At 39.4% G+C, this 24,944-nt stretch overlaps 1 protein-coding gene across 7 annotated transcripts in view; it reads right to left on the reverse strand.

Moving 5' to 3' along the window:
- Positions 1-16,055, reverse strand: part of LOC122989847 (protein MTSS 2-like) — a 78,421-nt gene extending 62,366 nt beyond the window's left edge. For 2 of the 7 annotated variants that reach the window (XM_044363117.1, XM_044362893.1), the window contains exon 1: positions 15,347-16,055. In XM_044363117.1, coding sequence (XP_044219052.1) covers positions 15,347-15,433 — 87 coding nt within the window. In that variant the 5' untranslated portion in view covers positions 15,434-16,055. The remainder of the gene's footprint in view (positions 1-15,346) is intronic. The other 5 variants (XM_044362974.1, XM_044363039.1, XM_044363199.1 and 2 more) reach the window with 3 other exon arrangements.
- Positions 16,056-24,944: the final 8,889 nt, after the last annotated feature.

Consider the following 24,944-nt stretch of genomic DNA (forward strand, 5'->3'; position numbering starts at 1 on the left):
TCTATCCCTCCAATAATAATCTCCCACCCCTGATACAGAGTAATATATTGACTATTTTTCCCTCTTCCCCTTACACTCTTTCTTCCAGTAATCCTCTGTTTCATCTGGTCTTGACTCTGGACTCTGGGGTGCTGTCAACAGTCCTCTGGCCTAGTTCTCAGAGCACCACCAGTCCACCCAGTCTGCCCAGCACTCTATTGAGAGCTCCACTCCACTCACTACAGTGGATGAGAAGCTTACTGTCTCCTCTCGTTCTTTTGTTCCCTTTGTTTCCCCCACAGCAAGACAGAAAAACAGAGGAAATCCAGCAAGAGAGACAGGGGGAGAGAGAGAGCGGGTGGAGGCAGGCAGAGAGGGATGTAAGGATTAGCCCGATTTTTTGTTGTATAATCGAGCCAATTCACACGTTAAAAGAGAAATGCAAGAACCAAACAAAAGAGGCTAATTTCACAGCGTTTTATATGCATAATCGACTGGCTGGGAGTTTTCAAATAGAGGATCAAACTCATTTTTATCAGGGTTGGGGATGTATAACCCACAGAGAAAAATGCTACATATTATCTGTCTCCACTTCTTCCAGAAAGAATGGTGCAGTCTTTTGTTTACTCCATTACACCATTACAGTGATTCAGGCCTTCTTACACAGGTAGAGCTTACTGTGCTTCTTCTAAATACTGAAAGGGACTGAATACTGGCATGTGTTCATAGATAAATAAATTGAGCTACATTATGATAACATTGTATCTGATTGTGGTCTCATGTAAATAATCAATACTTCATACCAGGCAATGCAGGACAATTTTCAAACTTAATTTTACAATCAAAGACATTATTCCTGTCACTTTTTTGACCCTGCTATATTAGGAATCATGTAGCTATCTATGCTGGCAGCTTTATATTTGTGCCAAATTCCATGGCAAACCATCCAATAGTTATTGAGATATTTCAATAAAGGCCAAAAAGTATCTCGCTTTTGGTGGCACCAGAGGAACGGTCAGGGGATTGCCGAAGTCAGCTAGCTTCAACCTCTGGGGACCATGAAAATTTCAGTCATACACCTTTTGGAATGCACTAACAAATGATGTATCCTGCTGATAGAACTGTCAGATCAGAAAACTTTACTATGGGTCATTCTGAAAGGCGATGACAAACAACGGGTTTTGGATTATTGGATAGATAAATTAACTAACCAGGGATAAACTGTAACTTGAATTCATTTGATAGCAGCTTTTAGTAAAATAAGTACCGTATTTACTCAAATCGTGGCCTTGGCCTTTATTTACCTCAACTGCAGAAGGCCTTTATTGGAAGCAGGCTTATATTAAGAGAGGCCTTTATTTCTAATTCCCTCTGTTTAACCCAAGTTGTCAAAGCAGATGGCCGCCCACCTTCTGCTTGAGGTTTCTTCCCGTTAAAGGGGACTTTTTCCTTACCACTGTCACCAAGTGCTTGCTCATGAGGGAATTGTTGGGTCTCTGTAAATTAAAGAGTATGGTCTAGACCTGCTCTATGTGAAAAGTGTCAACCACGCCCCCAACCATTATTGTTAATTGACTATCATCTTTTCTTTGAGTAGATATGGTATGGTATTTTAAAAGAAAGAATTATGCAGTAGCAAAATAAGTGGAGTCATGATTTCCTCCACCATGCTGAGTAAAACGCCTCTCCCAGCTCATCGGCTGGCACTTTGTTTCAAAGGGAAAGGGATCAGCATGCAGATGAGGAGACAGAGGCTGCCTCGCTGCATAATTGATGAAGTGCAGCAGCTAATTCCAATCTAAACATAGTGATGAGAGGAAAGAGGAAACCATCTGTGTGTTGTTGTGTCTCTGCGCTGCAAGGCCAGAGATCATAGACACCCTATCAGTGAAACATCTGCACAATGGGGTGTCTGCACTGTGCTTTGGGTAAAACAATATTCATGAATCTCATGTAATATGCCAGACGGAAGCGGTCATGAATGTATACACATAATCAGTTGCTACTGTATCACAGCAGGAATGAAAGATAAGCAATAAGAATGGAAGGAGGTTAACAGTATAAGTTTTGGATGCAGCTACAACAAGATAGATTGTTTTGTAAAAATCTGTAACTGTTTGTGATTGTCTGATTTAAAACCAGTGTGTCTAAATGACAGGATGATTTTCTTCCCACTGAAATGAAAATGTAACATAATATAACTTTGACTCAGTCAACATTACATAATGACATACAGCCATTGGTACTGACTTGTTCTGATACTTTGTATTGAAAAAATCTACAGAAGGGAAACAGTCACTGGAAGCTGACCCATCCAAAATGAGATGTGGCTGCAGTTTAGAAATGTTGTATTGGAACCATGAATGTCTGGAGCACATTTCATGGCAATCTATTCCAAAGTTGTCAAGAAATTTCACAAAAAAACACAAATGTCAACCTCATGGTGGTGCTTAAATAAAATCAGAAGATTACAAAAGTCATTAGGATTCACCCTCTGGGCAACACAGATATGTGTACCAGATTTCATGGCAATCCATCTAATAATTGTTGAGATATTTCACTAAAAAACAAAAATGTCAACCTCATGGTGGTGTTAGAAGAAAGGTCAGGGGATCACCAAAGTCTGCAGGATTCATTCTCTGGGGACCGTGGATGTCTGTACAAAAGTTCATGACAATCCATCCAATAGTTATGAGGATATTTCAGTCAGGATAAAAGTGGGGTACCACCCAACCAACACTACCATCCCATGAGCCATGACGCTAGCAAGGTTAAAAAAGAATGGTCACAGCCAAAGAAGCAGAGGCCAAGATATCCTCACTTGTAGCGTGAAGTATGACTCAAGCTTACTTCTCTTGAGTTTTTCATTAGATCTGCCTTGCCTGGTAAATCTCAAATTTTATTATCAAATTGTCAAGATTATTTTAGACTTTACAAAGCACCTCCAGAGCCACAGAACATATTATACAACTATAATCACAAGCAGGCTGAGTAAACTGCAAAGCATAAAAGTGAACTGATTTGAGAGGATTTCTCCTTTCAGCTCTACTGTACATACTGTAGCTTTCAAGCCAAAGTAGCATTTCATAGAAATGGAGAGAGAGATTTCAACACAAGATTGATGCTTCATTGCATGGTATGTTCACAAGCAGCCATCAATCATCCGGGCTCTTAAAGGTATGAAGAGACACTTAGCTGTTTCTCTCCTCACCATTGCTGAGCTGGAAGTTATTATTATCGCCACTGCTCTAATCGTGTAAAAGAGCTGTTGATGCACATTGTAGGTGTGTCCGTAAGACCACTTAGTGTAAGTGACGGCAACTGTTCCTGTGACCCTCAGCACTTAGAGAGATATGTAGGGGGAGAGGAGGAGGAGGAGTAGGAGCTTGACTAAGATGGCTAAGTCTGATGAAACCCAAACAGATGAGGCTAAATGTGTCCTAAAAACTCAAGATTGTGTGCAGATTTGGTTGACATTAAAACTTGTTTTGTAAAAAATGAGGAACTACAGTATAATCTGAGTATAATCTGATAGTGGTTGCAGCAATTTATGGCTTTAGTGGTGTTGCTGTTGACCTCTCATCAGCTCACTCTATGGAGCATTTTGGTGTCTTTCAGCTGTAGTGACTACAATGTTTCTAAAAGACCTGAAACATATCTTTGGCATGTCTGTACATACATTCCTTTATACTTATTGGCCAACATATAAACCCATACCGATATATCAGAGATACACCAATGCCGGCCAATATAGCGGCCTGACTGACTGATCATAACTGAGATGTAAATATCTTTCTGTTGTCTGTTCTGAACAGTTTCCAAAGATATCTTAATAAGAACGTACTGTTTCAACGCTGTCAAAATGTGATTTTTTTTTATTGTGCTTGACCACCCTGCAATGCAGGAAAAGACATTGTAATGTGAAGGCATTTAAAAAGATGACAGGAAACAAGGCGGGGCAACAAAGCACTACAATATGTTGTGAGATGCAGAGGCTGTCAGTGCTGATGGAGATGAAGGGTGGAGTTTCTTTATGGTTGAGTGCAGATGCTGTATTGTAATTTTTGCTCCTCTTCATTCCTCTACAGCTGTAGCATTCTCTACCATCCTACTCACTTCTGCAGCTTCTATCATGAGCGAGGAGATAAGCATTGATTTTCATATACTGATAAATCAGCTCTTTATCAATCTATATAGTGCAATACCGCAATCATGGCAAAACACATACATACATGAGCACATGTGCTACAAAATGAAATACAAAAAATGTCTTTCTAAAATGAAGATGTGATATATGAAGCATGAAGAGATTTTCAGGAGCTTCTTTTCGAAATGAACAAGAGAATATTGATTTGCAACATTCATTGTTATTCTCTGTCTCTGTCTCTGGCCTGTTCATAATGATCAGTGTGTTTTACAGTGAACAGCTGAGTGTGATGAGAAGGCTTTGACAGGCCTGACAAAGGGATCAGTGAGAGAGGCTGTCTTGGCTGGCTCCCAGCAGCCTCCACGCCTCCCACGACCAGTCCTCCCCATTCATCTCTACCGGCCTTAACGAGCCCCGAGGCCCTAACGACCACAGAGATTTTAACAAGCTCTAACGAGGGAGATGCTCCTTTACGCGTCCTATGATTTTGCTGGCACGATGGCACCTTTTACTTATGAAGTGAACTGAATGGTTTTGCACGGTGGTGTGTTTAATGAAAAAGTTTCAAGGTCAAAATCCTCTGTATCATTTAAAATCAAAACCATGCATGTGAGGTCATTTCCCTTAAGTTGCAAGACACACTGGAACTGCCCTTAACTCACTGTTTCCTCTGTGACTTAAAAAATCTGCTTCTCTACAAACTGGTTGTGTTCCAAGGAACAGCTTTACAAGCCAATTTTCACCATATGTACTTGCATAGAATTTCCCCAGCAAATACAGTTCACCCAAAACACTTACAGCAGCAAAATGTCTGAAATGACTGAAATCAAATAATTTCAGAGGACATTGCTGCGATAAGTGTTTTTGCTCAGGGGTAAACCTGTGCAGAGTCTCTGAATAGAGGTCACTTTGTCATTTGGGCACTTGACTGACTGGAAGCTATCATATTAACACAAACACACCACCCAGTCTTATACAAACCCGCTCTGCTGCAGTAACGTTACAAACTACTAAAAAAAAGCAGCATGGTACTCCACAGATACATCCACTGCCACAAAGATAGATACACACTGAGAAAATGTGAATCTTAACAAGTCATTTAAGCTAGCATCAATTCATAAAATATGTATTCAGTTAAGCTGTTTTAGTAAATTTCATGAACCAGCTGTTGTGTACTGCATATTAATGGAGTGATCTGTCTTACTGCCTCATTGCAAAACACAGACATTTTGACAGACCACAGTAGGAAATGCACAGGTGTAAATAATACAATTAATGATGGATGAATTACATTTAACTGCTTTAGTTTCAGGGTCCTGGTATTTGTACATGCTTGGCTCACTGGCTTAGTGGGACACTTGAATAGAACAGAGCCATTGTTAATGTTATCAGTAACATCTGTGCTTTTTCTACTATGACAAGTCAAAAAGTCTGCTGCGATAAAACATCTATTCTGAAACACTGGTAACAAAGTAATGTCTCATCAATGTTCACTTGTTGCAAGAAAATTTTGATGTAGGGAGTGAATTCAACATAAATAGCAGCTGAATTTGCATGTCCTTGATTTTTCTATTTCCAAACTGGTCTGAAGGAATCAGCGCTGCATGGACATACACGAGCCATGAGGATGAGAGAGCTGTCTCTGTCTTTTTCCACCCTCTTTCTATTGACACGCATCCCGGACTCTGTTTTAAACAACAGCGCTGTGGTGGGAAGTCCCCTGGACCACACAGACACAAACACACCACAGATTGGACTAATGATACGCTTCCACAGAGCATCTTCAGTTCTGCAGAATGGCCCGGCGTCATAGGACATAATTGTCATGGTCTTTTAAAGGGATCAACAACAATGGGCAGTGTCTGAGGGGATACTGACCAGTTTACTTCCAGTTCTCCTGTTCTGTTGATGATGTTGTTTTTCTAGTTTTCTACTTCAATGAGGGGGCAATTGAACTTCATACCACTGTTTCCACTAAATTTCCTCTGTTTACTTCCCAAATACTGATAAAGTTTAGGTCCTGTTTGGGGTAAAATACAAAATTAAAACTCCAAAAAGGCATTATCCAGTGGAAAAGTCACTAGTAAAAGGCATAAGACAACTCACCTGGAGTTTGTCAAACAGCACTCTAGGACTCTACAAGTCAATTGATTCCCTCTGATCTGACAAAATTCTGACAGAAAAAGGTGTTACTCATCACCTGGATTATACCATCACTAGGTATGTTGGTGCAGGCTGGCAGCATCTTAATCTGGAGGCTTTCACCAACAAGGAAGACCACATACACATACAGAGGGGTCCTTGAAAAACAGCTGTTCTATAGTGCACACAGCCATTGAATATCTAAGAAGAACCATAAGCAGAAGAACTCCTCCAATACAGGTGTGCCAAGTTGAGAGAGCTCAAAGCTGTAATCACTGTCCTTGAAGCTTGAGGTCTAGGCACATACGTAACTAGATATAAAATATATATCTCCATGACAACTGAGCAAACTCCATCCACTGAAGATTTAGCATTAAGTGGACCTGGAGATAAGATTTTTTTTTTGTCACCTGTAATGATACTATTATTTGTCTTGTTTATTTTAATGGTGGATAATGGTTAAAACCTCCTTATTGGGATTGAATTTGCGATATGATTGTCATTGTGAAGTCAACATTTAGAATAAGTAATGCCACAGGACAACCATGACAGTGCTTTTTGGACTACAACTAAAATTGGAAAATATAGCTGAGAGCATGTTAGAATACCTTTAGTTACCTGCTGCTACAAGACCAGGATGAAACATTCACGGACATGATGGAACTGCAGGGACACGAACTGTGAGGTTGTGTATTATTTGTGTCATATGGTGCACACAGTGCGGTGTGAAGCATGGTCATGTCCAGAGATGCATGATTGTTGATCTTGAAGAAGGCCTGAGGGCCAAAACGTCATCTTTATAAAAAGAGAAATGTGTATGGAGCCAGAGTGTGCGACACTTTTTTCCTACTCTCATGGCCAGAGATACAAGCAGAGCAGATGTGGCTGACTAACAAGCTGCAGTCTCTTCCTGCTTCCCACTATATCTGAGCTCAGGACTTTACTTCTAGGTGACATCTCTGTATGAATGAATAAAAGTCTCCTGCAAAGCAAAATAAAATAAAGTTTTGTGGCAGTTTTTGCTGTGAGTCAGCTGGTGAAAAACATTAAAAACATAAAACTAATTCTGCTGGATTCAGACAGTGTAGACTCAACATGACTGCAGCTAGTGATGATTATTTTCATTACTGGTTCATCAGTTGATTATAATTTTGATTAAATGATTAATAATTTTGTCTATTAAATATAAAACACCCATCACAAGTTCCCAGAGCTTAAAAAAGATCTCCAAAATTCCTTATTTTGAGTCCAAACAGCCCAACTGCATTTACAGTATATGAAATAGAGGAAAGTAACATATCGTCACATTACAGATTAATCAACTAATCATTTCTTTACTATTAAAAAAACTGTTCCTAGTCAGACATGAAATTTAAAAGAAGCGGGCATTTAAGCAACAGTCGAGGTCTAACAAAAGATGCTACTGAGTTGCATTATGGGAATTGTAGGGAATTGTGTTTTTGGACCTTGACTCATACTAAAGGGATATCTTGACCATTGCTGCTTTAATTTTGATCATTCTTTTTTTAATGTGTCCCTCAATGTTATGGAAGTGCAATACTAAAATTGTTGGAGTGCTCGTTTAAAACAAATTCATCACTAATGCTCCTTGGCAAAATCTGACAAGGATGCATTTCAACTATTGAGAGTGTTTTCTTACTCCAGTGGATTAGGTCATTTTAAAATGATGCAACTTCTAACAGTGACTATAAAAAAACAACAGTTAAGATGTAATGAAAACATAAAACTATTTTCTCTATGTACTGTATAAATTAACAACAGTAAACATAATAGCTATCCTCTGCTCCAGTAATGCCAGGGAAGCCTGGAATGGATTCAATATTATGATAGGTAGGGAGGGGAAAAACAAGATAAATAATATAATACAATAAAGGTGTATATTTTGCTAATGAACTGAATCATTTTTATTCTAGATTTGATAACCACCCCTGCTTTAATTTTAATGATCATGATAACTTTGAGATATTCACTAACACAACTGATCACTCGATAATTGTACGTGGAGAGGCAGAAGTAGCAGCCAGCCTTGCTAGAATCAAACCGAGTAAAGCACCTGGACTTGATGGATTAAAGGGTAGGGTGACTAAATCATGTGCATTTCAGCTCACAGCAGTTTTTACGAAATTGTTCCAGCTTTTACTGAATGAACATTCTGTTCCCAAAGCATGGAAACTCTCCAATATCATTCCTGTCCCTAAGAAGCCCAGAGCAACAGAGCTCAATGATTTTTGACAAGTTGCGCTGACCAGCATCCTGTGTAAATGTATGGAGAGGGTCATAGTCAGTCATCTTTCAGCATCTCTCAATGAATGGTTTGACCCACTTCAGTTTGTATACAAGAATGTCTGAGGTACTGGACACGCAATACTGACACTGATAAACACTGTTAGTAAACATCTGCAGAAGTACAAGAGCTATACTACTTTTATTTATAGATTATAGTTCAGCTTTTAATTGTATGCAGAAATATACTCTGATTAAAAGGCTTTGTCACATTAACACCAACAGACACGTTGTAAAGCAGATTAAACAGTTCCTCACAGATGGACCACAGAGAGTGAGATGCAGTGGTATTACCTCTGATACAGTTATCCTGAATACAGGAGCACCTCAAGGCTGTGTGCTGTCACCTGCTTTGTTTTCCCCATACCCTAATGAAATGCAAATTATGAATTCAGCCCGCCAATTGTATAAGTATGCTGATGACATGGTGCTAGTCGGTCTTATGCAGACAGGGGACACAGTTAATCAGTCTTCATATTTCCACCATATTGGTGAGCTTACTAAGTGCTGCGAAGACAGTGTCCTTTTTATTAACAAAAGTAAAATCAACTCAAACTGGTTTCTTGAACATGACAATGAGTTCACTGTACTCAAATGTCACCAGTCACCAGATCTCAATCCAATAGAGCACCTTTGGGATGTGGTGAAACAGGAGATTCATATCATGGATGTGCAGCCAACAAATCTGCAACAACTGTGTGATGCTATCATGTCAATATGGTCCAAAATCTCTGAGGAATGTTTCAAGCACCTTATTGAATCTATGCCATGAAGAATTAAGGTAGTTCTGAATGCAAAAGGGGATCCAACTCTGTACTAGCAAGGTGTACTAGCAAGGTGTATATATATATATATATATATATTTATATATACACACACATAATAAGGCGCCTGCTTCCCCTTCTTCTGTTTATGCTCCTGACGGGGGCTGCGCCACCACTGCGAGACCAGTGAGCTGTACTGTGTGTAATGTACCTAAATGCAATAATGTTGCTAAATTTGTGAACACTATTCACACTGGAACCATGTCCATTATTGTTGTCTGTACTGTGCATGTTGTGTTCTTTATTACTGTATGTACTTTGATTGACTGTGATGTGTTTTAACCAACCTGTAAAGCCAAAGGTAAATTCCCACATTAGTCAACAATAAAGATTATTATTATTGTTATTATTATTATTATTATTATTATTGTTATTGTTATTGTTATTGTTATTGTTATTATTATTATTATTGAATAGGATGACACTTACTGAAGGCATACAGGGAATTGCTCAGGACCCTGTGCCATAGAAGTGCATCAGTACTATTATACATATAAACAAATGCTAATTTGTGGATGCATTAAATATGCAGTTAAAGGAACAAGATGACAACTAGAGGAACACAGACTTAAAAGCCTTTAACAGCCTTTAAGGGGGGGAAGGAAATCACATTTTATTTTATTCCTTCCTACTGCTGCTATCAACAAAATATTACCCAGTAACCACTGGTCCATATATTCAGCTGACCGTGAACATGACCTCTGCGTCTCATCATATTACCCCTCTGGGGAGGGGGGCGGGGGTGTAATTCACTAGAAAGTTACGAGACATAGCCTCCAGGGATATACATGGCAGACAACTAGATCGCACACACACACACACACACGCACACACATACACACAATTTATGAACATATGGGAAGGTTTCATGTGTACAGTACATTTAAAATGCCACAAAATCGTAATTACTATTCCCACTGTGAACTATTATCACATAAAATCTACTACTATGAGGTCTATGCACCACAAAAGAAACCAAAAGTAACTTGCAAGTATCAAACACACACACAGCAGACACACAAGGCATGATTGGTTGCCTTGGGTGGAGGATCTACCGAGAAAGGAAAGAGGAAGGGAGGACCTGGGGAGGAGGAGGAGGAAAAGGAGGACGATGTTGGGGAAAGAGGAAGAAAAAGTGCTTTTTCAACAGTGTAGATCCAATCTGCTGACGATGGCTTACATTTAGCTTGGCTCTTATTGAGAACTCATGTGAGCATGCATGACACCTAAAAGCACCACCAGCAGAGACAAAAGCACATGATTAACTTGGGATGGCAGGATGGCATATTGGCTACAGCAGGTGTTCACAAACGAAGGGTTTATGACTCCAGCTAAAATATATATAACATTGCTGAATAAGACGGTTCACTGCTAGATGCTGTAAGGATGAGGCAATAGTCTTGATAATAAAATACTGTATATAAGTAAGTCTCTCAATAAAGATCCCTTCTATAAGCAGGTTTGAGACAGCAAATGTTTGAGAGCTTTACAATACTATCTGTTATTTCACTTTACACTTTAGCCACAAAATGGAGATTTGAAAAGCAACTGATGAAAACATTGATATTGCAATTAGGTAGAAGAATAAAGACACCAGGAGATAGGACAGAGATGTTACTGACTTCCCAGTCATTAGTTGAGTTGACCAGTCTTACTGTGACCCACTTAAAGTGCAAGTCTTCCATCTCTTTTTGTGAAACAATTCACTTCAGGCCAAGTGCTTTATGATCGGTTACTTTTACACCTAAACTTTTCTCCTATAGTTCTTTGTAACAAAATGCCAGTGTTGCTACAGGTTTGTATTAAATTGACATCAAAAAGAAATACTTAAATATCACACATTCCCACAATATCACACATGAGGCCCTTACAGTGAGTCTATGTAACTTTATCATTACCACTGTGGCCACAAGTGCTGATGTTAAATGCAAAAATACATCAGAGTGACAGTAAAACAAGAGTCATGAAGTCAGAAAAACTCCTGTTACAGAATAATCTTTCCACAGCTTACTAACATTAGCTAAAATTAGCCACCACAAATATTATTGAGTAAGGGTGCGTTTTATGTAAATGAATGTGTGTTTTTGGTTTCAAAATGATCATAGTTTCACTTTAATTTCTGCGTTTGAATGTGTGTTATGTGGACTGTGCAGATCAAAACATTCATTGGTATTTTAAACATGTCTCCTCTGCAGCGAATGTGTGATTGCACAAGTCTCACATCCACTTAATAACCAAAGCTGTCAAAACCAGTCTGTTTCCGAGAACCAGTGACGAAAAACTATTAATCCATTCGTTTCATCTGACAAATGGCTTCTTCTTTGGTGAGCTATAAACATTGATTAAAGCCACATTGTTTCCTGTTTAGTCAAAGTGAGTTTTAGAGCTGATGACTCAGATTCTCATCCGCTCATTGACGTTCATTCAGTGCCTCCTCAGGGATTCAGGAATTCATCCATTTTAGACAAGGACAGTAGTGTTTTTTTGGCCCAGGTTGTAGTGACCCATATATCTCTGAGTGAGCTGGATAACATAAACAGGACGGCCATTAGAAACCAACTGAATAATAGATGAAAACAGGGATGGCATAAGAAAAGGAGCAGCGCAGAGAACGATAGAAGAGTATGTTGTATGTGTGTGTTTGTGTTTGAGCATCAGTGTGACCTCTGTCTTGATGTTTCGGTGATATTGTTCTTGACATTCATGCCCAGGAAGTGTATTAAAAGGAACATAATTAATGTTAGAAGGTCTGGCCAAGAAGATGCTAACAGCTATTTCTGGCAAAGTCAAAGAGTCAGCTGCAACCACAGCTTTCTTTAAACTGTACGGCTCCGTAGCCAAGGGGGCATTTCAGCAGTGTCTCCATGCAAATCTTAAAAAACACTAAGAATAGACAATTACTGTACTCAGTACTGTGGGTTATGGGGTCATTTCACAAGAAGCAGTTGAGATTTCACTTTCCCAACAGGAAAAAGTGCTGCAACATCTACATGTTTTTAAAAAGCAGAAAAAACCACTTGCTTTGACTGTGATATCTGCCAATCCTGCAATACTTCTTCTGTGTACCTCGCACTTTTTAACTACATCCTGTACTCTGTTAAAGAGCACTACAGATGCTGTGTCATAGGTGCTGATGTTGCTATGCAACCAAACCGAATGGTTTTCAAAGGGATGAACATTTTCACAAGTCTGTTATCATCTCAAAATGGTTGTATTTGGCAGAATAATGATTTCCCATTAGCACAGAACCCTTGAAATTGCCTTGATTTATGATCTGCATGGTGAGTGCATCTCATTATACAGCCCTCAGAAGAATCCCCTCCATGTTTAACAAAGTATAGATGAATGAAACTGCTCATTTCCATCACAGGACCAGCAATGCACAACGTTTTGGTCACTGCCACACCTACAGTGCAGGCACTGCAGACAGTGACAGCAACACCCATGCAACAGAAGTTTGAAGTTTAACTAATAAAAACAAGCTGAGCATTTTAGTATTAATATGAGATCATTTTAGTAGTTTAAGAATAACAACTATTTAATGACAGAAATCCTAAATCTTTCCAGAAAAATAACTACATTTTGTAAACTGAATTATATCCCACTAGCTCAAAACACTAAATGAGTAATGTACTGACTCAAAATGTGTCCATTGTACACCCCACAATACAATACTTCACACTCAAATTATGTTGCTCTTTGCACATTTCTCTGTTCATAAATAACCATCATTTAGATCCTGAGGTACAGTTGACACTGCAATACCTGAAATTCCCATTTCTGATGACTGGATGTATGATACTTGACCTTAAAGGCACACTGTGGAGCTTTTGACCACTAGTAGTGCTATAGAGCAATGTTTTGATGAGTGGGTCCCCTTTTGTTTGTACCTTGTACACACACACGAGGATGCACATTCATGCGCTTAGACACGCAGGCAATGCTATACACATCCCTGCTGCCGGTTTCACACTCTTCCAATGATTCACAGTTGGAGGCTGTTATGCACCAATAAGCATAGCAAATTGCCAGGAAAAAGAGGAACGAAGAAGACTGTCAGCTAGCAAACATTTTAAAAATCAGCTTAGCACAGGTTTTATGAGATAGGGAATGCACTCGACATGCTTGTTAGGCATGAAGGGTTCACACACTGCATTTCAGTAAGAAACAGTGAATGTTAACATAACTACTTTTTTGACTTTACTCTTAATTTTAAGACTTTGTCAACACTGCTCCAGTCAATCTTAACAGTTCCTTTGAAATGAATCCATATCTGGTATCCAAGTATCAAGTTTTATTGGAAAAATTATTTGATCTGTGTATCATGTGTTGGATTAGTATTGACACTGATACTGATGTATCCCTTTCTCCTACACCCACATGTCTCACTGTAACAATAAAAATCCAATAATCTCGCCTTTGGCACAATTAGAGTGCAGCACTGGCCGTGACCTCTACCATTTGGGGTCATCCCGATGACAATAAAATGTGAAGATTTTGGAAGAGAGATGCATGTGAAACCAATAAAACTCATTTTGAAAAAGGGAGCTGTATAGTCCAACAATATCCATCTACATTTTATCTCTGAACAAACATCTGTATCATCTCCAAACAGGACATTTCATAATTTACAGACACTGCTGACCATGTTATGGTATCATAAATGATGCAGGGATGCACACACAAAAAATATTTAGATGGGAAGAGACAAAGGGAGAGTGATGATAAGGAATGACAGGCAGGCAGAGGCCTGCAGAGCTGCATGGGCGTCTGACAGGCAGACATATTGACAGAGACTGTATCATGAGCCATTTCATCCAACCAGTGCATACAGTGCATTTGGCATGGGTGGGTACTGAAGCCTGGCAGCAGCCGATTCTAGTGCCATGCTGGAGCCTTCAAGCTGCAGAATCACTGGCTGAAGAAGTGTGACAGACAGACGGGTCATTCAGGCAGACAGACAGGACACAGGCAGGCAGAGTGGCTGTAGCAAACAGACAGACCGACAGAAAGGCATGGAGGTATTGAGGCTGGGTGTCTGACGGCTGCACGGCTTCTCACGCCTTCATGTTTTCCTGCCAGATCAGCCTGACAGAAAATCAATGACGCTGCACTCTCATGGAGACGCACAGTATCCATTGAAAAGGCGAGAACGACACAGCAAGGCTGAACATGCAAGAGTCATGTCTCTGTCTGCTTTCTTACAGCGTCAGACTTTGGCTTAGGTAAAAACGACGACGACGCTGATGGCGATGATGATGATGAAGCATCTCACACAATTATCCACCCATGGTTCACACGTGTGTGTAACGGAATGTCTCAAAGCTATAGCCTAACTGACCTATAGGTCCATTGTTGGACATAAATAAGATTTTTAGAGGCCTGTCTAGTAAACCCATTGGCTCCATAAACCCATTGAGGTGAACGGGGTTCCTGGTTCATGTAGGCACTGGCTACTGTCACGGGGCTCTCTCTTATTATGGGTTGTTCAAATTGAAACATTCAGAATTATGCGCATATTGTTTAAAAAAAACGCCAGACGCATTAATAAACGTGTGTAAAATAGCTGATAAGGTTGCTTTGAGTGCGGTGGTCCTGTGTTTGCTGGGGAAATGGAATTAAGCATCACGTCAAGCATGTCCGATAATAGATGCATTGACGTTTACATGCGCAGCCAATATTCTGGCGATGGAGGAGGAGGGGGCGGGTTTCGCACCAACAACCCACCTGGGCGCCGCAGCAACGGTGCCATTATGCCATGTTAATTTAAAAAAAGAACCAAAGTCAGCATCAGCATATGAGTAGAAGAGTGTCTACACACTTCAAATGGTTTATTTAGGACCAAGACACCGGCTGCATTATGATTAGGCTGTGTTATTCTCAGGGAGGGAGCACATGTGTTAAAGCATGATAACGGTTCCAGTGAAACGCAGAAAAGGCTTTTATTTACCTTCATGTCGTTGACAATCGCCTGGAATAGACCCCCGAGGGCCCCGCATTCCTTCTCCACGGTCTCCATGTTTGCCAAATCCACCATTCACCGGAATTTGCAGAGGCGCGCACCAACTGCGCGCTACCAACACCCAGCAGGGAAAAGAAATGCAAAAATGTATTTCCACAGAATCACGACGGGGCTCTTCGGTTTCCCCTGTAAACCGAGAGACCGACAGTAACGGAGGGATGCAGCGAGAAAAAGGAGGAGGAGGAGGAGGAGGAGGAGAGGGGGGGATGAAAAAAAGGAAAGGTGCCGAAAGAAACGGCTTGCGCTGCGGTCTCTTCCAAGCGAAGGGAAGATGGGTTGTGAGAGAGGAAAGACGGTCTCTCTCTCTCTCTCTCTCTCTCTCTCTCTCGCTCTCGCTTTCTCTCTCTCTCTCGCTCTCTCTCTCTCTCTCACTCGCTCTCTCTCTCTGTCCCCGGCTCTGGGTCAGTCAGGCGGTGAGACGTTCAGATGGTACCGGGACGACCATCGCTCATCTTGGCGCAGCCAGCGCTACGCGGAGTCGGTCGGGACGCATGTGAAGGCAGCAGAAAACCGGAGCGATGGATCGCCGAGTGTGTGTGTGTGTGTGTGTGTGTGTATGTGTGTATGTCAGGGTCTGTTTCTGTGCGTCCGTGCATGCATGTGCGCGTAGGTAAAGGCAGGCTGTGATTGGTGCAGAGGCGGTGGGCTCAGCGGTGCGGGGAGAGCAGCCAGTAATACGATCCATGCAAGGGAGTCAAAAAAGGAGGCTGGACAACTCTGGACGGCCTGTCACATGGCCACACGCACGGACACGGACACACACTCATACATACACACACACACACACACCATAGACCACTCGAAAAAATTCAGCAGGGGGTAAATGTCAAATAGATTTAGCTACCAGGAGAGTGTGTGCATGTGTGTAAGAATGTGTCCTGATGACCCTGATTAAAATATCACTTCAATAACCCTTCAATGACCTGTGAGGACTGAAGGATCCTCAGTAGAAAATATCATGGGATTGATTTCTTCTTTGGGTGCATGTTTGGTTGGGATGCAACCAAACAGTTTCATGCTTCATGTAGTGGTCGACACTGAGGAAAGGTATTAACATGACATGACATTCACAATAACTCCTGTTAATATCGCCATGTCTTTTAATGTAGACTGTTCTGAAGTTAAAACTAACTGCAAAAATGTTCCCTGAAGCAGTTCTTGCATGGATAAAAAATCCTCGCAGTGGGAGGTTGTGGTGTGATGTGGATCTGTTTCTATGCCCTTGACATGAAAAAGCCACTGCATGAGTGGCTCCACTTGGGGGGGGGGGATCATGAAAGGGATAAAGAAAAAAAATCTTATAGAAAAATGGTTTAATCTTTCTCATTTTTTTCTATTATTTGAGTTTTTCTTTTGAATTACTGGTACTTTCTGCTGTTCAAGCCTATAAAAGTCCATATATTAAGTCAAATACTGGATTCTTTCACATCCTCAGACTTCTAAAATGGTAGTTAAACATCAGACAGTCTCATCTAAGTCCTTCAAATAAGTGACATACCTGATTCTACCTGATTTGAAGGCCTCTAAAAATATTAAAATGAGACAAATTCTTGAAGGAAAAATCAGTCAGAAGCCATAACTTGCAATGAGGGTTGACAAATAGACCAATTAACTTTAAAGGGTCACAAGCCAAAAAGGTTGGAAACTACTCGTTGAGATAATATGACATTTGTTGTTAGTTTTTAGCATACATTTGGAGTTAAAGAGCAATATTTTTGTCTCTGTATGCAAAATGTATTATATGTTATGTTACTGTACTAATTTATTGTGTCATGCACATACAAGTTCCAGCCCAAAGAATACTGTCACAATGATGAAACATTTGTTAGACATGAACATACAGTAACTTCTTAAATAAAACAAAGTACTCAACAAATACATCTACAGAAAAGGTTCCCTTCCTAAAGCACAGCTCCACCCAGAAGAACTCATCAGAAATAATATAGTTTGGTTCTTAAATCATCATACAATGAACAACAAAACATGAGATGGACTTCATCTTCACTTTCACCTAAATCACTCTTCACTTCACTTAACACTGTTGTTTTTCATGAGACAATCATTTAGATTTGTTGCAAACATCATCAGAAAATCTTTCCTTATATATCAGGAACAAGGTGCAGTTACAATCATGACTATTACACTGTAACCTATTAATTAATTCCAAGATGGCAAAACTGGTGTAAGCAGTACTGTACTCACAGAGTATTCAAGTAACATGATACTGTAAGCAACTAAGAATGATGGTTAAAAGGTCAAAGGTCACAGTGCACTGGATATTCCTGTGACCACAGATGGATCGTGTCAGAGAGAAGTACTTGGAAATAAGACAGCAACGGCAAGTGGTAGATGGGATCTTTTTTTAGTGTCAGTTTCAGGTGGTAAGATATGAATGTCACATGATAACCTTATGATGGTTTCAGTATGCGGTGTCTTAATATTATATTTTTATTGTGTTGAGTTTCAACCCCCAAACATATACAGAGAATGCAGAGATATTTGACACAACTAACTGTCAAACAAATGATTCAGACTTTGCTTTTGTCTCACCTGGATTATCGTTCAGTCCATTACTTCATCAGGTAATATTAGAAAACTGCAACTGGTCCAGGAAAAGGCAGCACATATGGCACTTTCTTGTGGGTTGAGAACAAATGTTACTAACATGCATGACGTTCTCTCTTGGTTTGAAGTTAAAAATAGACTGTTGTACTCATTGATGGTTTTCATTGGGAATGTCATAACAACAATGACATTTCCTTTTTTTTTTTTTTGCAAAAAATGATCCTTTAGTACAGATAAACACAATTATTTAACAAGACATGCAGCTGGAGGTTGTTTTACTTTACTAAAATCCAAAACCACATCAGTTCAACATACAGTAATATACAAAGCAATGCAAAAATGAAACACTCCCAAATCATATTAAATAACTAAATAATATATATGTTTTAAAAAGCATTACTTAGGAAGAAACCTTGGTAATGAATATGTTTTCTATTGGTGTGAAAGGGTTCCATGGGCATTTATGTTACATTAAGGTACTTATGGCTATGTTAGACCATGATAAATACAAACAGAGCGTGTCTATTTTATTTGTGTTTTTGTTGTTTGAATTCAGTCAAATCTCATGTTTTATTTACCTTTTTTTTTTCCTATTATTTACCAAGCTCCCACTGAGTGAACCTTGATCTAGAATCTTGGAGTCCTTGTATCTATAGAGAGCAGCTGACAAAAGGCATGCCACACTGTGTTATGCATAGGTGCACACATGCTCAGTAAAAGCCCGTGCCAAATTCTTAGCATCCTGAGAGAGACCTGCTAGGTATAAGAGGGAGCATCTCCGGTTCGTGTGTTTGTGTGTGTGTGTGAATACCATATGTGCACTCTGTATGTGTACAGCTTTTATGCGGCTGTAATAGCCTTCTACAGTGACCTTGAAAGTAGGAAGGATGTAATAGATATCATATAACCAGTGCTGCTCCTGTCTTCGACTAATCCTTCCTATCTGTGTGTGTTTATGTGTATCCTTAAATTCACACATTGTCTTGCCTTTCCTGCCTACAGTCAGTTCACGCTGTCTATCTTAACACCCAACAGATTTCCTGGTTCACTTGGATGTGGCAGAAAACAGAGGAGCACGTGTTCAACCGCAGCAAAATCCTCCTTTGGTTCTCATTATCTCCCATGAGGCCTTTCCCTGAAAATGATCAGATCAGTGTAGAAAGTAAACATACTTCAAAGAGTCATGAAAACAGTGTGGGTGTATTAACAGCTGTGTATGGTAAAGTGACAGATTCCAGCCAGGTTAAATCAATTTGACAAGGTTTTTACTGCATTCCTAACTGTGGACCTGGTTTCTATTTAAAGGTGTCTCACACACAGCTACTGGAGGGCCAGCCGGTCCTGCGTGTTTACTTTCATACAAATGAAAACCCTGATGAAGTTTTCTCACACTTTATGCTGTAGGTATCTATCAAAGCTCTGATTTAAAGGAAAATACACGTTTTTGTCCATTTCGTCGCCTTGTGTTAAGTGTCCAGACATTCCCAGCTTGATTCATGTTGAGACACCTGTGATCAATTTATGCAGCATAGAGATTCACTCTATACACACTTTATGTATCTGCATATTTTAATTTCGTCTTGAAAGTTATTTTATAACCAGGCAGATTTTGAATGTGATCAAAATTGAAGACAGACCAAGTAGAATAATTTTTGCTCTAGAATCAGTATATACAATATATTCTCATTTTTTATCTTGAGCTGTGTACTTTACAACTTTACTGTGTAGTAGCTTCCAATTTGTGAATGGAAGCTCGTTAGCCCAGCTTGTTAGCTTCGATTTTTGGAGTGGAATACAAACTGAACTGAGCTGAACAGCACGACAGGTTTTTCCAAATATTGAATGTTGCTAAGAGACAGACAGCTGAAATCAATAATGGTTGATAACAAATGATATGAGGGCTTGCTGAAAAATGCCTCATATCAATGTTTGTAGGATATGATAATGACATGCAGAACACTGGGCCTTAGATGTCAGTCAGACACTGCCACAGGAATCGACCACAGGTTTGATTTTTTTTTTTTCCTTACAGAGAATTCAAATTTCAGTTCAACTTTATTTTTATTTCCTTTTTAAATACTAAGAAAAGTAGTTGATGGTTCATCTGCTTTTCTCAAACTCTATGAGTTGTTTGAAAATGCAGTCTCCAGCAGACTTTTTAACGTTTCCAGATGACTCCAAACATCTGGGTCAAAAAAAGAAGTGGGGAAAATACAGTATGTGTGCTATCAACGTAACCTTTAACCCCACAAATTTATGTTTGGACCCATGAAAAAGAGACAGACTTTATATACTTGGCACAGCAACTGCAACCACAGTTGGGAGGAGAGAGTCAACGAACAACGAATGAAATATACCTCAGAGCCTTATTGGCTATTTCATCACAGTTGAAGAGGGGCTACAGAATTTGGCTTAACTGAACCTTCAAACCCAAGGAGACACATTCAAATAATAAAATACTATGAAGTGAACTACGTATATGTATTCAGGTCTGAAGTGTCTATGATGAAAAATTATAAAGCTATTGACATAAAAAAATGCCCTTAATTAGACCAATGTGTTATAAATAAATAAATGAAAGTGATGGTATAAGAAGGATCTGGGAGATGGGAGATGGGGCATGGTGCGTTTCTGGTTGGAGGATGGGGAAAGCCAAACTCTATAGATTGTTGGAGTCTCCTCTCCTGGTGTATTCAACCTTCTGACACAAATTTGCACACATCCACACTGCTGTGCAGGGAATCCTTCCACATCACTGCAATGTCCCTGATACTGTTGGACAACAAAGTGAGGACGTGTGCCAGCAGCAAACCAGCATGCCCAACAGGCACCAGAGTCTTGATTTGCTTAGAGAGTTCTGCCATGGAGATGCCTCCCTCATGCAGTGCGGGGCTGATCAGCTCAGCGAGGCAGAGCCACATTTGAGGCACATTTGCAGTGAAATAGTCTGCAACATCACAGATTTCTTGCAACCCAAACAGACAGCTACTGGCCACTTTGTAACCGAGTGTTGCAGCTGTAGTCATACAGATCTATACATTTATCCACTGTATACTGCCCTCACAACTTCCACAGCGGTACGAAACACTGCTTTCTGCTAAAAATCCCACAGTGCAATTCTCCTCAGTTTGGATGAATATTAAGAAGCAGCCTTTGAATTTTGTTGCCTTCTGGAGGAGGCTCAGTGCTCCACAAAAATAACAGACTCCCTGCCCCTGAGCCTCCTCTCAGTCCTTTCTCTTCTCCACTGCAGAAAGAGGAGCTTGCATGCAGGATATTTCTTCTGTTTATGTCCTTCGTGTTGTGTTTAGCAAAAATGTAAATTATTCATGCTATCAACCATTTTAAAATTGATGACTAATCTCTGTTGCCGCACGGTAAACCAAATGAAGCCTGACTCAATCTAAGCACAAAACTCAACAACTTGTAAATGTTTTTTAAACCTACCAAGCATAAAAGTACACAAAGTACAAACTATGTAGAAAGGTGCTCAGCATAGATATAATAGAATAATGATGAAGGCTAATGAAGGCTAAAAGCTAAAAAGAAGAGGCCTCCAAGACAATACAATGAACAGCATAAAACAAGGAAAAAAATGTCATATTCATGAAGTTGAATAAGATTACAAAACATCTCCAGGTTCAGTTATTTTGATATGGTGAAGTCATATAAATAAATACAATAAGTGTATATCTATAATAACTAAAAAAAAAATCATCAGCATCATAAACATAATCTATTCATATACGGAACAAAAATGTTATATTTCAAATGAATATTGCCAATCATTCATTTGTACTTGTATGTGTTTATAACTACTATGTTATAGTGTTTAATAAACCATCTATTAATTATTATCAAGCCATGCCTTTAGACAAGCTGTAAGACTGAAAGCTATTACAATGTTGTAACATACTGCATGTTGTCACAAGTAGCACTCTGGTCCAACACACGAGCAAACAAACACCTGCCCTGGTGTCCATCAACAAACTCATGTCATGCAATGGAAATGATTAATATAGCAACTAAAGTGAATTCTGTCCATCCTAGCCATAAGTTCTTATTCATTTAAAAAAATATATATTTAATGATCAATCAGTTCATCAGTTCATTCTGACTCATATACTGACACAAAGAATGTTACACAACATAAACAGTTATACTTTAAATCCACAAACTACTGTAGTATGATTAGTTTGATTAAAATCTGCTTGTCATTCTTTCATATATAAAAACAATAACTACCTACTTAATGCTTCTCTGTTCTCTAATGTTTTGAATATCACAGCTTTCATATTCCTGTATTTTCAGTGAGTTACTCAGAGAGTTGTCCTCACATCTGAATAATCCTGCCTCCTTTAGTGAGTGAGTCTTTCACAAGCATTCACCTTCAACTACATTTGCTGCTCTTGCCAACCCGAGCAGAGCAAACTTTCAGTCTACAAACCTCTGTTGAGGTGTACAGTACAATTCTACATTTTCTATTTTGCTGCTGTCTTCACTTTTTCACTTTTTTGATTTGAACATAAGAAAAACCTGATAAGACTTTTAATCTTTTGGACAATGTATATTCATTGTTTGTTCTCATGGAGTTTCTACTAACTGGAACCTACCATATGCACCTGCTGATAGTTACACTGAAGGTCAGATCAGAGGCACAACAGTGAAATATGAGCAATAAAATAAGAAAAAAAGTATTTTGTCATAGTTCCTTGTTATTTGTTGATTTTGAAATACTTGTGGTAAAATGGCTCAGAAGATTGGTCAGTGGGTTTTTAAATAGCATTTTTGCATGCCCTAAACAGACTCACATCACAATAAGATGATTCAGATGTTGAAATGACACACATGTGACAAAGCTGAGCCTGTATGGAGTCAGTGTAGGTTTCTGTTTCAAGAGAAAGACAACTAAAAAAAGAGGCTGAGTCACATCCAGTATAGAGAAAGCTTTAGCCTGCTCCTTGCTGGAACCAACAAGGAGCAGGCTTTGGAACCATTGCCATGTTTTTACAGGGTTTAAAACCCACACCAAAATCTGTTGTCTTAATAATATTTATATTCATCTAAATTATTCTTTATATTCTGAGATCAGTTTTTCCAACAATTTATTTAACACTTTGTCACTTAGCGTGTGTTTTTGTGAACTCTTCAACTCCCCCTCTAGACAAAAATGTGTTTTGCTTCTTCAGTCGGATGTTTGAGCTTCACTGTGCAGAATGATGTATGTGCAGTTTGAAACTATACAGTTGAAAGCTGTTTTGACATTCATCTGCTGAAGAACAATTTTCTCTGAGTTTGCCTTAAAGGATAGGTTCATAATTTTTCAAGTCTGTCTTAAAACAACAGTCACATGCTCAAAAGAACACCAAGGTTTTCCTCACTGTAATCATTCCTCCTGTTGATACTGGCTACTAAAAGATCCCCTTCAAATGTGCTTTCAATGTAAGTGATGGGGGCAAAAATCCACAGTGTGTCCACACAGTCATTTTGTGTAAAAATGCATTTAAAAGTTGATCTGAAGCTTATATGAGGCTTCAGCAATTTGAGTTAGTCATATCAAGTGGATATCTGCCACATTTAGTCTTTTTAGCATCATTCCCTCTTTGTGTTTGCCTGTTCAGCTGTTTCCCTGTTACAGTCACTAAAAAGACTGTAACGTTGAAAGATATCTACTTAACTTGCTTCAATGACTGAAGCTTCATAATAGTGATAAACTTTTAAATACATTTTTGAACAGAAGGAGGACTGTGAATTTTGGCCCCCATCACTTCCATTGTAAGTGCATTATGAAGGAATCTTCCAATGGTCGGTATGAACAGGAGGAATGATTACGGCAAGAAAAAATAGTTTCAGTGTTCATTTGGGCTCCTGACTGAAGTGTGATGTTGAAACTTCAAATTCAGTGTTCAAATTACAGTGCGGGTTTCAGGAGGGTAAGCTTGTTCCATGGCCAGATCAGTATTTTGAAGGCGAATCAGTCAAATCCCCAGTCTGAAGCACAGACATCTTCAGGAGGGGGAGGAAAGAAAGAGACAGAGAGAGACTTAATTATGCTATTGCCGTCTCTAATACTTACAAAGTTAACAAGACTAGGTCAAAACCTTGTATATGGCTGGACTGTGTATGAAATGCTAGAGGGCTTTTTGAAACAACATGTGGTGTCCAAGCCCCCAGGAAGTGTGGCTAAAACTCCTCACAACAACTGTTAACTGGATAAACTGACCACATATCAGGAATCTACATGATTACTTTCTCACCAGAAAAAAATATTAAAACTTAATCAAGTGACATATTAACAGTCCTAGAGCAAAAATTACAACAGCTTTTGACCTGGCTCAAAATCTCTGCCATGGCTGATCGCTGCCAATTGATGCAAAATGCATTCTGGGATACTTGACTGTCCCAAGCTTTGGCCAACCAATGGTGTAACTTCATCAGTCAGTCAGTCAGTCAGTCAGTCAGTCAGTCAGTCAGTCAGGGACATGTTTATAAGGCTGCCCCTGCTGTTGCGGTCCAGCCAAAAACTGAAAAAATAGACACCACTTAATTTTGGAAATGAAAATGGTCAGATAGAGGGTATACTGAGATTTAAAGGACCAGTATGTAGGATTTGGTGGCCTCTAACAGTTAGGTTGCAGATTGCAACCAATGGTACCCCTCCACCCCCACCCCCCACTCCCCTTTCAAGAATGTAGGAGAACCTATGGTGGCCAGGAAACTCGTGAAAAATGCAAAAAAAAAAGCGGATGCTGAGAATTGTTGATCAGACGCTGAGTCCACAAACAATAATTATGCATAGGCACACAAAACAGAAGCCCAAGAGCCATGATACATTAAAACACCCAGAAAAATCCATCAATAATGTTACGTGCATTATTCACAGATGCTGTACTGTTACATCGACCACGTTATACACACACATTTAAAACAACTGATGACAGAACTTTAAGATTTTAAATAG

The sequence above is a fragment of the Thunnus albacares genome, chromosome 1 (genome assembly GCF_914725855.1).
Source record: "Thunnus albacares chromosome 1, fThuAlb1.1, whole genome shotgun sequence".
Taxonomy (NCBI): domain Eukaryota; kingdom Metazoa; phylum Chordata; class Actinopteri; order Scombriformes; family Scombridae; genus Thunnus; species Thunnus albacares.